We start from the raw sequence: 14157 nt of genomic DNA, 5'->3' as shown, positions 1-14157 counted from the left end.
TTCAGTCAACTGTGTCACACACAGATCAGCCACTGGATTACACAGTGCCAGACCCCATAGATCACATACTCTCCATTTGCTGTGTCAAAGTGTCCGGTTCCCTGGTTCACAGACTGACCATTACCTCGAAACGCACTCTGTCCTGTCCCCAGGGTCACAGACTGAATATTACCCAGATACGCACACTGTCCCGTCCACAGGGTCACACACAGATCAGCCGCCTGATTACAGGAGACAATGTGTGGAGTCGATATTTAGCAGGTTTGCCATCATTAGCTGCAGGTGTAGAGATATCTTGTGACAAGGTTATAAACTGTTGGTTGGACCAGTTGAAATGGCCTGTACAGTGCTGGTATCAATACTACAGGAAGGATGTATTAGTACCTGAGAGACGGCAGATTGAATATTCTATTTACAAAAGATTGAATCGGTTGAGAACATTTCCTGACTCAGAGAAAATCATTTCCCTGCATAAATGCTACCTGACCTGTTGAGTTCCTCTATCATTGTATGTGTTCTCCACCCTAGTTCTCCTCTAGAAATGCCGTGGGATTCACTTCAATCCCACACACCAATAACATTCCGTTGTACCAGTCGCCTTCTTTGATTCTGTTTGTCTCCTGCTGTTTTTATATTTCCTGTGCTAAATCAGCATATCAATATTGAAGCTCATTAAACTCCTTTTGAGAAAATCACGTTCAACATTTGTCCATTCATAGGGGCATTAAAACACTGAAACACACCACAATTTTACCTCTACTGAGCTGTCTCCTGATCCTCAGCAACTCTAAACATTGGCAATGTTCTCGGCTTGGCTACAGAAAACAGATTTCAGAAACTCCCTTCATCTCCTTTACGCAGCTGTCAAGAAAACTGGGAGGCGGGGGGAGTTAATAGCTACCTGACCAAAACCTGAAATGCTGTGTTATCACACAACCCTTGAAATCCCGGAAATGCTCTGATCATCTGACTCTGAATTTTATAAATGAAATTTGGAGATGTCTTTCACCCCTAATCAGGCCCTGATGTGCAACAAACCCTGAACCTGGACTTTTACGTAACAAACAACATATTCCTGTCGGTGTTTCGCTCTCAGCCATCTGATTCAGGACTCCCTGCTGCTTTCACTCAGGCGATGCTTTGCACGGTGATCAGAGTGATTCGACCATTACCGGTATCAGGTCCCTGCGCTGAAACTATTGGATTGATGGATTACTCTTTACCATGGGATTCAATGACCCTGTTTGATGAAACTTTTCTGTGTCCGTTAGCATCTGTGTAAGCTACTTCATCTGAACTATTGTGCACAGACGTGACAGAAGTTTAATCATAAAGATCTCAGTGATCATACCTGTAGCCATTCTGATTCCGACTGATGATTCTTGGTCCCGTTGCAGAAAAGCCCCACCTGCTGGTGATACTCTGAATTACACAGAAGCAGACAGTGAGTCAGAGATACGATTACTTTGTAAATATGACAGAACCTACGTCCCCTGTAGCAGAGCAGGAGTTAGCTTAGGAACCAACCATTCCCTGTTTCCATCAACTTCCACACCACGTCTGTATGTCTGTCCAGTGATATCTGGGGCATCCTACTGATTGAGTAACAGAGCAACAGAGCAGAAATACATACCCTTCAGCCCAATGAGAAAGTGCTAACCACAGTACCCACAGAGACGGTCCTATTCTTTTTTTTTCTGTTTTGGGCCCATTTTCTCCTGTCATCCTCAGTTCACCTATAAATTCCAACTGCTTCTGGAAGTATACAATTATGTCTGCCTCATTCACTTCCTCTGATAGGTCCCTCCACATCATCACCAAACTCTGCGTGGAACCGTTGCTACTTCTGTTGGTTTTGCAATCTATTTACCACTCCTTTACCCATAAACTATGATAATCTTCACCATGAACACCATCTACTAACTTTGTGTCATCTGTGTACTTACTAGTCAAACCTTGTGCAGTCGCATTCAAATCATTGCTATCAGATAACGAATATCAAACGTCCCAACTTGTAGCCTTGCAGCCTCTCTTCAGAGGAGAAACCTTCAACCACCACTCATTGCTTGCTATCTTCAAGGCAATTTTGAATCCATCTAACTTTCTCTCCCTGGACCGCATGTGACCTTATCTTCCAGACTGACCTGTCATGTGGCACCTTGTCAAAGGCTTTAGTGAAGTTCAACGTACAACTGCCCTTATTGACACTCATCTTCAAAAACCTTAAGAAGTCTTGTTGAATACAACTTTCCATGCACAATGCCATGGTGCCTCCTGATCAGACTCTGTCAATCCTAATGTCAGTGCATGACTGTCACATATTGTGGAATGTTATTTCTGGCAATTGCCCTACACTTTTCTCCACTCACCATCAAAACGCCGATGTGGCAACCCGTAGTAAGATAACACTTCTCCAAATGCTCAAAATTCCTGTTCCCGAGTATCCATTCCAAGAGTTTGCCCAGCACCCAATGTAACACTCACCGGTCTACAATACCCAGGATCATATATGTGTGTATATATATATATATATATATGTAACGTTTATTGAATTCCAGAACAACATATGCCATCCTCTAATCCTGAATTACTACACCTGTGGCCAAAGAGGGCACAAAGATCATTGCCAATGCCCTTGTAGACTCCTCCCTCACTTCCTGTCGTAACGTGGTATATATTGGAAGCTTCAACAACACCTCTTTCTTAACATTGCCATGCTTCTATGCTATCGTCAGAATCACTGTCCATCTTATTGGTAACCCTAAAGCAAATAATTCATCAAGCACCTCACCTATCACCTCATCCTCCAGGCACGTTTCCATCTTTGATCCTGAGTAGTTTTACCCGCAATCTATTCATCCTCCTTATCTTCACCCACGTGTAGAACGCCTTGTGGCTTTGCTTCATCCTACTTACCAAGCACTTCTCAAGCTCCCTTCAACCTCTAAATTCATTTTTAAGCTCCTTCCTGGCTATCTTATAATTTTCTACAGCCTTGCTTAAATGTTGCTTCCTAAACCTTAATAATGCTTCCTTTTTCCACCTGCCTAAATGCTCTCATCTATTTTGAAGCACGGTTTGTTTCTCTGAACATTCTTCCCCTGTCTGGGGGACACATACAAGTGTTTCTGAAACTACCTTCACAGTTCCATTATGCATTTTTCTGTGAAATTTCTTTCCCAATTTAAGCTGCCAAGTTGCCACGAATATCATTGTAACTATCCATCCACTAATTAAATACAGTCTCACATCGTCTGCTGCTATCCTTGTCCACGATAATGATAAAAGTTGGGGTGTTGTGATCACCATCTCTGAAAGGTCACCCATTGTGACGTCTGTCACATGACCAGCAACATTGCATCATACTAGATACAGTATTACATCTCCTCCAGTTGTCCGATCCACATACTATGTCAGGAAACCTGCACAACACTTTCTGCCCCATTGACACATTTTGGAATAAGGAGGTGGGAATCAACATCAGGAAAGTTGAGGTCAACAATGGTAGCAACCCTGTTGTATTTTCACCTTTCCAAAAGCTGACAAGTAATCTTCTCCTCATTAACCCAGTGGCTTTGGGGGAGTCGGATATAATACTCCCGGAAGGATAGCTGCCTTCTCGTTTCTGACTTTCACCCACAAGGAGTCTGTCGATGGTCCCTCCACGATATCCTCTGTTTCTGTAGCTGTGATATCATCCTTTATCAGCAATGACAATTGTCCCTCTTTCACCTCCAGCCATGTGCATTCTGAAACAACTAAACCTCGGAACATCAAACAGTCAGCTCTGCCCTTGCAGCCGTCAAGTCTGGGTAACGGTGATAACACGTACCTTCCATGTACTGAACCATTTTAAAGTTACTCTTATTCTTAATACTTATTGTATTGAAGTAAACAATTTTCAACCTATCCAACAGCCTACATGACACCCAGTCCACAAACTATCCTTCCACAGTCTCTCTGAACATTGCATCTACCTTAAAACTAACTGCTCCATCATCTGCCCTAACACTTTGTTTGCCATCCTGCAGTGACTAAGTTTAAAGCGACTCCAGCGGCTCCAGAAGATTCGTTCAGTACAGGTATAACCCGTCCCTATGGTACCAGGTCTAATTGGAACATAACTTCGTTGCAAAACCTATTCATGGGTCATGGGTTCTGACAATTTATTAGTAGAAAAGTATTTGATGAAGTCAGGGTATGTAAATGTAAATTATCGATTGGCTTTTGCTCTTTGGGATTAAATGAAATGTGGTGCCGGGGCACATGGGTTGTTTCTTAGCAGAGGCTTGCACAACAATATAATTGAGGGTAAGTATATCATTGTAACTTACAACAGCCAGAGGAATCACTGACATGTCGCTGTAGTGCATGGTAATCCTACATTTCCGCAATCACCACGGAACAAAGCAATTGTGGCATCTCATAAAGTGAGGAAATTGCCAAAACATTTTGAGATGATTGTGACCTAACACAGCCAAGCAAGGAAACATCAGAAGTGATCTAAATCTATTTCAGAAGATGCAAGATCTTGAAATGAACAAACACTGAGGGAGTGGAAGTGGCTTTAAAGAACAGGGATTACTGACAGCACATTACAAGACCTGGAGTAATTGCAACTGGGTCTGACAGAGGTATAACTGGTTCTTCTGGGCGCATTCAGTCACACTCCAACTATTTCCTACCTTCCTTTTACAGATGTGTAATGTCTAAAGGACGAGTATTTGAGTGAACGAGACTCACCAAACTTTCTCCTGACTGAATGAAGGGAAACTCTGAGTCAGAAGGGTTCTCTCCAGTTCGTGCTCTCAATCTTCTGCTCATTCAATTATTGCTGTTCCCTCATCTTCAGTTGCTCTTTGTTTCCAGTTGTGAGTTTTTCTTCCAACAAATCAGCTAATTCCAACAGCACAGATCGAACTTTAATAAGAGAGATAATGAAACACGTTAACAATACAAAGTAGAACAAAACATTTCTGTTCAATGTTCTTGAAAACAAAACTCATTGAAATTTAAATCTTGAACACTAATATAATGATGCGTATGACGAAATCTGTAACTGTCCAGCACATTTTACAAAACCTGACATGGGATATAAAAGAACACATACAAAAAGATGGAGGAACTCAGCAGGCCAGGCAGCATTTATGGAAAAGAGTAGAGTCAACGTTCCGTGTCTAATCCAGCCAGCATCTTCAGCAATCTGTTCTGCACCCTCTCCAGCTGGAAAGTTTGCATGACAGGCTTTTCATTGTACCTCTGTACATGAGAATAATAAATGAGTCCCCACTTTAATTGTGTGGCAATATTGACAGACTGAACTTCTCCTCTGGAATTTCTAGGAGGAGAATCCACTGAAGTGTACAAATGTTTGTGAAGGTCTGGACCCAGGATTTACACTTTTGATTGGAGAAAGGCTAACTTTGAGGAGATGCAAAGTGATTTAGAAGGAATGGATTGGGTCAATTTGTTTTATGGGAAGGATGTAATAGAGAAATGGAGGTCATTTAAATGTGAAATTTTGAGTGTAAAGGACCTTTATGTTCCTGTTAGGTTGAAAGGAAAGGTTAAAAGTTTGAGAGAGCCATGGTTTTCAAAGGATATTAGAAACTTGGTTCGGAAAAAGAGAGAGATCCACAATAACTATAGGCAGCATGGAGTAAATGAGTTGCTTGAGGTATATAAAGAATGTAAAAAGAATCTTAAGAAATAAATTAGAAAAGCTAAAAGAAGATACGAGGTTACATTGGCAAGCAAGTTGAAAATAAATCCAAAGGTTTTCTACAGTTATATTAAAAGCAAAAGGATAGTGAGGGATAAAATTGGTCCCTTAGAAAGTCAGAGTGGACAGCTATGTGTGGAGCCAAAAGAGATGGGGGATATTCTGAACAATTTCCTTTTTTCGGTATTCACTGAGGAGAAGGATATTGAATTGTGTAAGGTAAGGGAAACAAGTAGGGTAGTTATGGAAACTATGATGATTAAAGAGGAGGAAGCGCTGGCGCTTTTAAGGAATATACAATTGGATAAGTCTCCAGGTCCTGACAGGATATTTCCTAGGACCTTGAGGGAAGTTAGTGTGGAAATAGCAGGGGCTCTGACAGAAATATTTCAAATGTCATTAGAAATGGGGATGGTGCCAGAAGATTGGCATATTGCTCATACGGTTCCATTGTTTAAAAAGGGTTCTAGGCTAAACCTAGCAATTATCGGCCTGTAAGTGCTGGGTAAATTAATGGAAAGTTTTCTCAGAGATGGTATATACCGGTAATTATCTGGATAGACAGGGTCTGATTAGGAACAGTCAACATGGATTTGTGCGTGGAAGGTCATGTTTGACAAATATTATTGAATTTTTTGAATAAGTTACTAGGAAAGTTGATGAGGGTAAAGCAGTGGATGTTGTCTATATGGACTTCAGTAAGGCCTTTGCAAAGGTTCCACACAGAAGGTTAGTTAGGAAGGTTCAATCATTAGGTATTGATATTGAAGTAGAAAAATGGATTCAATAGTGGCTGGATTGGAGATGCCAGAGAGTACTGGTGGATAACTGTTTGTCAGGTCAGAGGCCGGTGACTAGTGGTGTGCCTCAGGGATATGTACTGGGCCCAATGTTGTTTGTCATATACATTAATGATCTGGATGATGGGTGGTAAATTGGATTAGTAACTATGCAGATGATACTAAGATAGATGGCGTTGTGGAAAATGAAGCAGGTTTTTCAAAGCTTGCAGAGATATTTAAACCAGTTCGAAGAGTGGACTGAAAGATGGCAGATGGAGTTTAATGCTGATAAGTGTGAGGTGCTATATTTTGGTAGGACTAATCTAAGTAGGACATACATGGTAAATGATAGGGCATTGAGGAATGCAGTAGAACAGAGTGATCTTGGAATAATGGTGCATAGTTCCTTGAAAGTGGAATCTCATGTGGATAGGGTGGTGAAGAAAGCTTTTGGTATGCTGGCCTTTATAAATCAGAGCAGAGTATAGGAGTTGGGATGTAATGTTAATAGAAACATAGAAAATAGGTGCAGAAGTAGGCCATTTGGCCTTTGAGCCTGCACCGCCATTTAGTATGATCATGGCTGTTCATCCAACTCAGAACCCTGTACCTGCTTTATCTCCATACCCTCTGATTCCTTTAGCCAAAAAGGCCATATCTAACTCCCTCTTAAATATAGCCAATGAACCGGCCAGAACTGTTTCCTGTGGCAGAGAATTCCACAGATTCACCACTCTCTGTGTGAAGAAGTTTCTCCTCATCTCGGTCCTAAAAGGCTTCCCCTTTTATCCTTAAACTGTGACCCCTCGTTCTGGACTTCCCCAACATCGGGAACAATCTTCCTGCATCTAGCCTGTCCAATCCCTTTAGAATTTTATACGTTTCAATAAGAACTCCCCTCAATCTTCTAAGTTCCAGTGAGTATAAGCCCAGTCGATCCAGTCTTTCTTCATATGAAAGTCCTGCCGTCCCAGGAATCAATCTGGTGAACCTTCTCTGTACTCCCTCTATGGCAAGAATGTCTTTCCTCAGATTAGGGGACCAAAACTGCACACAAAACTCCAGCTGTGGTCTCACCAAGGCCTTGTACAACAGCAGTAGAACCTCCCTGCTCCTGTGCTCGAATCCTCTTGCTATGAATGTCAACATACCTTTCACCTTTTTCACCGCCTGCTGTACCTGCATGCCCACTTTCAATGACTGGTCTACAATGACACCCAGGTCTCGTTGCACCTCCCATTTTCCTAATCGGCCACCATTCAGATAATAATCTGTTTTCCTGTTCTTGCCACCAAAGTGGATAACCTAACATTTATCCACATTAAATTGCATCTGCCATGAATTTGCCCATTCACCTAACCTATCCAAGTCACCCTGCATCCTCTTAGAATCCTCCTTACAGCTAACATCGCCGCCCAGCTTCGTGTCATCCGCAAACTTGGAGATGCTGCATTTAATTCTCTCGTCTAAATCATTAATATTTATTGTAAACAACTGGGGTCCCAGCACTGAGCCTTGTGGTACCCCACTAGTCACTGCCTGCCATTCTGAAAAGGTCCCATTTATTCCCACTCCTTGTTTCCTGTCTGCCAACCAATTCTCTATCCAGATCAATACCATACCCCCGATACCGTGTGCTTTAAGTTTGCACACTAATCTGCTGTGTGGGACCTTTTCAAAAGCCTATTGAAAATCCAAATATACCACATCCACTGGTTCTCCCCTATCCACTCTACTAGTTACATCCTCAAAAAATTCTTTAAGATTTGTCAGACATGATTTTCCTTTCACAAATCCATGCTGACTTTCTCCGATGATTTCACCACTTTCCAAATGTGCTGTTATCACATCTTTGATAACTGACTCTAGCATTTTCCCCACCACCGATGTCAGGCTAACCAGTCTATAATTCCCTGGTTTCTCTGTCCCTCCTTTTTTAAAAAGTGGGGTTACATTAGCTACCCTCAAATCCTCAGGAACTAATCCAGAATCCAAAGAGCATTGAAAAATTATTACTAATGCACCCACTATTTCCTGCGCTACTTCCTTAAGCACTCTGGGATGCAGATCAACTGGCCCTGGGGATTTATCTGCCTTTAATCCCTTCAATTTATCTAACAGCACTTCTCTACTAACATGTATTTCCCTCATTTCTTCCATCTCACTAGACCCTCTATCCCCTACTATTTCTGGAAGATTATTTATGTCTGCTCTTTGCATTGACACACAAAGCCTTCAGGGTTGTTTTTACAACACTCTTAGCCCTTATACAATTATGTTGAAAAGTGGCCCTTTTTGATTTTAGCCCTGGATTTGCCTGCCTGCCACTTTTACTTTTCACCTTACTACTTTTTGCTTCTACCCTCATTTTACACCCCTCTGTCTCTCTGCAGTTGTTCCCATCCCCCTGCCACATTGTACAAATTGTAAAAAAATTGTACAGGGCATTGTTAAGCCGAATTTGCAGTATCGTGTACAGTTCTGGTCACCGAATTATAGGAAAGATATCAACAAAATAGAGAGAGTACAGAGAAGATTTACTAGAATGTTACCTGGGTTTCAGCACTTAAGTTACAGAGAAAGGTTGAACAAGCTAGGTCTTTATTCTTTAGAGCATAGAAGGTTGGGGGGGGGGGGGGTGTCTTGATAGAGGTATTTAAAATTATGAGGGAATAGATAGATTTGACGTCGATAGGCTTTTTCCATTGAGAGTAGGGGAGATTCAAACAAGAGGATATGAGTTGAGACTTAGAGGGCAAAAGTTTTGGGGTAACACGAGGGGAAACTTCTTTACTAAGAGAGTGGTAGCTGTGTGCAACGAGCTTCCAGTAGAATTGGTAGTGGCAGGTTCGATATTGTCATTTAAAAAAAAAATAATTGGACAAGGTGCCGCACATCAGGCTGCTAAACAAGATAAGAACCCATGGAATTATGGGAAAGTTACATACGTGGATAAAGCATTGGCTGATTGGCAGGAAGCAGAGAGTGGGAATAAAGGGATTACAATCTGGTTGGCTGCCATTTGCCAGTGGTGTTCCACAGGAGTCAGTGTAGGGGCCGCTTCTTTTTACTCTGTATATCAACGATTTGGATTATGGAATAGATGGCTTTGTGGCTAAGTTTGCGGATGATACAAAGATAGGGGGAGGGGCCGGTTGTGCTGAGGAAACAGAGAGTCTGCAGAGAGACTTAGATAGATTGGGAGAACAGGCAAAGAAGTGGCAAATGAATTACAATGTCGGAAAGTGTATGGTCATGCACTTTGGTAGAAGAAATAAATGGGCAGACTATTTTTTTAAATGGGGAGATAATTCAAAGTTCTGAGATGCAATGGGACTTGGGAGTCCTCATGCAGGATACCCTTAAGGTTAATCTCCAGGTTGAGTCAGTGGTGAAGAAGGCGAATGCAATGTTGGCATTCATTTCTAGGGGAATAGAGTGTGGGAGTAGGGACGTGATGTTGAGACTCTATAAGGCACTGGTAAGATCTCACTTAGAGTACTGTGCACAGTTTTGGGCTCCTTATTTAAGAAAGGATGTGCTTTCATTGGAGAGGGTTCAGAGAACATTCACTCGAATGATTCCGGGAATGAGAGGGTTAACATATGAGAAACATTTGACCGCTCTTGGATTGTACTCCTTGGAGTTTAGAAAAATGAGGGGGGACCTCATAGAAACATTTCATATGTTGAAAGGCATGGAAAGAGTGGATGTGGCAAAGTTGTTTCCCATGGTGGGGGAGTCTAGTATGAGAGGGCACGACTTAAGGATTGAAGGACGCCCAATCAGAACAGAGATGTGAAGAAATTTTTTTAGTCAGATGGTAGTGAAACTGTGGAATTTGTTGCCACAGGCGGCAGTGGAGGCCAAGTTATTGGGTGTATTTAAGGCAGAGATTGATAGGTATCTGAGTAGCTAGGGCATCAAAGGTTATGGTGAGAAGGTGGGGGAATGGGACTAAAGGGGAGATTGAGTCAGCTCATGATAAAAAGGCGGAGCAGACTCGATGGGCCGAATTGCTGACCTCTGCTCCTTTGTCTTATAGTCTAAATGCAGAGAGTCTCCGTCTGACAAAGATTAACACAGCGGCCATTTGATAACCTTGAAACTAAAATTGTCATGGCATTTTATTAACTGTCTTTACCCTATCTCATGCTTTATTCAGTAAATCCTCTGGTACTTCCAGGTAACAATCACCGATTTCAGAAATAACTCAGTAAGACATAATACTTCACAATGAAGACAACAGTAGAAGAGAGATTGCTGATATTTATCATTGAGGTGATGAAATACAGGCTGGACAAAGGTTGAACAAGATGAGCAGGGGATGCGATGGAACCAGATAGGAGAAGGAATCAAGGACGGTCACTCATGGTCCTCCAGCAATACACAGATACTGAATTAACAGTAGATACTACTGTACGAAAGATTCTAAAATGAACAAGATAGAACAGGATATTTGACATCTACCCTTCTCCCCGAACCAAATGTTTTCAACGAACCATGGAAAGTATCCCATCCAGATACTTGACACCTTCGTCTGGCTACTGTTCTGCCCGCGACTGCATTGAACTGCGGAGAGCTGTGGACAGAGCTGAGCACATCATAGAAACCAGCCTCCCCTCCATGGACTCTGTCTACACTTCAGTAAAAGCTGAAGTAAAGCTGGCCATGTGCTAAAAATCCCCACAACGTGGGACAGTCTCACTTCTCACCCATTCTTCATCGGGGAGAAGTTATAAAACCATTAAAGCATGAACTATCAGGCTCAAGGACAGCTTCCATTCTGCTGTTATAAGCAAACAGAATGCCCCAGTGTGACAAGATGGACACCTGACCTCACCATGTAACTCGAAGTAACCTGACACTTGCTGCACTGCACGTCCTCTGGAACCATAATGCTCTGTAAATCTGTTTTTTGTTTAACTGTGGATCACCTCACTGTACTGTTCAATGAACTGATGTTTGTGGATGGTGCGCAAGACAGCATTTTCAGTTAACCTCTATACATGACAATAATAAACAGGTTTCCCATTTTTAGTGTTGTGGAAATTATTAGACAGCTTGGGCTGTCGGGTTGGATCTTCTGCAGAGTGAGTTAAGTGAAGTGTTCAAATTCTTTTAGGAGCCCAGATACATGGAAACAATATCAAACCCAGGTATCGATCCAGGTGAAGTTTGGATCCACTACTGGGTCAGGTGATGGAGATAAAGTTACCGGGATACATCTCAATGGATGGGTTCAGTCCCGGCCTCACCACTTCATTCCGCTCCTAGGACTACAACAACAGGGGCTGAGTGGCAGCTCATCTCAGGAGGTTCGGTGTGAAGTCCCACAACCCGGACCCACCCAGCAGGTTCTGTCCGGGAATCGGAGGGAGGCCGGCTGTTTAGGGAAATAAGGGGAATCACTGCCCAACATCACTTGGGACCGGCCTCAATTCTCACCTACGGGATCTCATTGGTCTCGCCACACAGAGAATGATCTTTCCCCCGACTGCCCACACCAGGAGGTGAGGTCACTCTCCCGACCCCAGCCCCACAAATGATCTGCCGCATCCATCCATAAGAAATCACTACTCATCCCGGGACTGATCGTGCATCACAGAGCGGGGGCAGGGCTTCAGAAACAAACCTGCAGATGCTGCCGATCTGCGGTTAAAAAAAAAGAGCGGGAAACAGGGTCATGCGATGGGTGCAGGGTCTCTCATTTAAACCCGGGACTCTGCTCTTTGATCCACACACATTGCTGGATTCACCTGCCATATTTTCCACATTTCAAATTTATACCAGCTACATTTTAAAATTTTCTCTCTGCATTTTCCACGTCCCATCCCTGTACCCCCTGGGTCACAGAAAATACGGGTTTGATTCCCATTACTGTCCAACAGATGATTCAGACCCCAAAAGGAATTGTGCAGGTTTCATTCAAACCACTTCTATGTTTACAAACACTAATTTCTATTCACATTCCTCTGGGCTAACTGGACAGGAACACTGAAATAGCAAATGAGAAACAGCAGTAGGAGACCAGTCAGCCCCTCCAACCAGTGACAATATGATAGCTGCTCTCTCATCTCAGCCACGTTTCTTCCCAATCCACATTGCCTCAATCCCTTCCATCTCTACTCATCTCCCAGCCTCTTTATTCTGTGAGGACGATCATTGAGTCTCCACCGCCTCTGTGGTGGGGATTTAAAGACATTCACCAACTTCGGAGTGGAGACATTTTCCCTCATCTCAGCCCCGGACTTCCCACCCCCTTTTTCAGAGACTGGGATCCCTGGTTCAACCGGTAATGATGTTGTGCATTTCAATGTGTTCACCTCTCAGTCCTCGATTCTCTAAATGAAAGGGTTATCACATTTTATTTTTCTTCATATGATGACCCCACCACTCCAAGGATCTGTCTGATGAATCTTCATTGCACTTTCTATAACAAATACTCTCTAACCTCTTCGTTAATCCTCTATGGAATTCACTCCCATCTTCTGCAGCCCCGTGTTGCCCCAAGCACTCACCTCCCACCCGTCACTATTTCCACCTTCCTAACTCCCCCTCAGCTGGATTCACCACTCACTCCCCAGCTCTTGCCCCATCCCAACCCCTCACCTCTTTTCTCTGACTATCTGCCATCCACTCTCAGTCCAGAGGGAGAGCCTTGGCCCAAAATGTTGATGGTCCATTTCCCTCCACAGATGGAAATATTCCAGGTACAATCTCAACAAAACCCAAATAATTGTTCAAGTCATTTTCATCCTCTTGTTATTGCAGTAACTCTTACAATAAATACAATGTACCTTTGACCTCCCTCCCTACCCAGTTCACCTCAGTCCATTTCCATTTAATCATACTCAGGATTTCAGTTTGTCCTGCAGAAGTGGGTCATCTCACATTTCCCAGTTTGGGCTCCAGCTGACCTGTTGTTCCCACTCACGTATTTTGCCTCTGTAACTCCGAGACATTTTGACAAGAGACAGAGAACATAAAACAGTACAGCACAGGAACAGGCTACTTGGCCCACCATCAAACTGCCAACTAAATTAATCCCTTCTTCCTGCACAATATTCCTTCACATTCATGTGTCAATCTAAATATCTCTTAAAAGTCCCCAATGTATCTGCCACTACCACCACAGCAGGCAGCACATTCCAGCAACCCAACACTCTGTGTAAAAAAAAGCATTTGCCCTTCATATGTCCTTTGAAACTACCCCCCTCACTTTAAATGTATGCATCTTGATTTAGACATTCTCTATCTATGCATCTCGTAACCTTATGAACCTCCATTGTCTCACACCAGCCTGCACGAGTCCACAGAAAACAACCCAAGTTTGTCCCACCTCTTGTTATAGCTCATGGCTTTGAATCCAGGCAATATCCTAGTAAACTTCTTCCATGCCCTCTCCAGGGCCATTGACATCCTTCCTGGAATGAGGCGACCAGAACTGTATGAAATACTCCAGATGTGGCCTCACTCAAGCTTTATGAAGCTGTAACATAACTTCCTGAATTTTGAATGCAATATATGACTAATAAAGGCAAGCATATCATTTGTTTTCTTAACTACACTGTCAATCTGTGTAGCCACTTTGAGGGAGTGATGAACTTGGGACTCCAAGATCCCTCTGTTCATCGACACTGTACTTTTCTT

At 42.8% G+C, this 14157-nt stretch overlaps 2 protein-coding genes across 2 annotated transcripts in view; both read right to left on the bottom strand.

Moving 5' to 3' along the window:
- Positions 1-14157, bottom strand: part of LOC140723506 (uncharacterized) — a 321455-nt gene that overhangs the window by 297177 nt on the left and 10121 nt on the right. The window lies entirely within an intron of this gene.
- Positions 1-14157, bottom strand: part of LOC140723505 (NACHT, LRR and PYD domains-containing protein 3-like) — a 40757-nt gene that overhangs the window by 22162 nt on the left and 4438 nt on the right. The window contains exons 3-4 of the mRNA XM_073038066.1: positions 4744-4920; positions 1352-1422 (exon numbers count right to left, since the gene is read on the bottom strand). Coding sequence (XP_072894167.1) covers positions 1352-1361 — 10 coding nt within the window. The 5' untranslated portion in view covers positions 1362-1422; positions 4744-4920. The remainder of the gene's footprint in view (positions 1-1351; positions 1423-4743; positions 4921-14157) is intronic.

This window comes from Hemitrygon akajei, unplaced genomic scaffold (assembly GCF_048418815.1).
Source record: "Hemitrygon akajei unplaced genomic scaffold, sHemAka1.3 Scf000116, whole genome shotgun sequence".
Taxonomy (NCBI): Eukaryota; Metazoa; Chordata; class Chondrichthyes; order Myliobatiformes; family Dasyatidae; genus Hemitrygon; species Hemitrygon akajei.
This window is presented reverse-complemented; position numbering and strand designations above follow the sequence as displayed.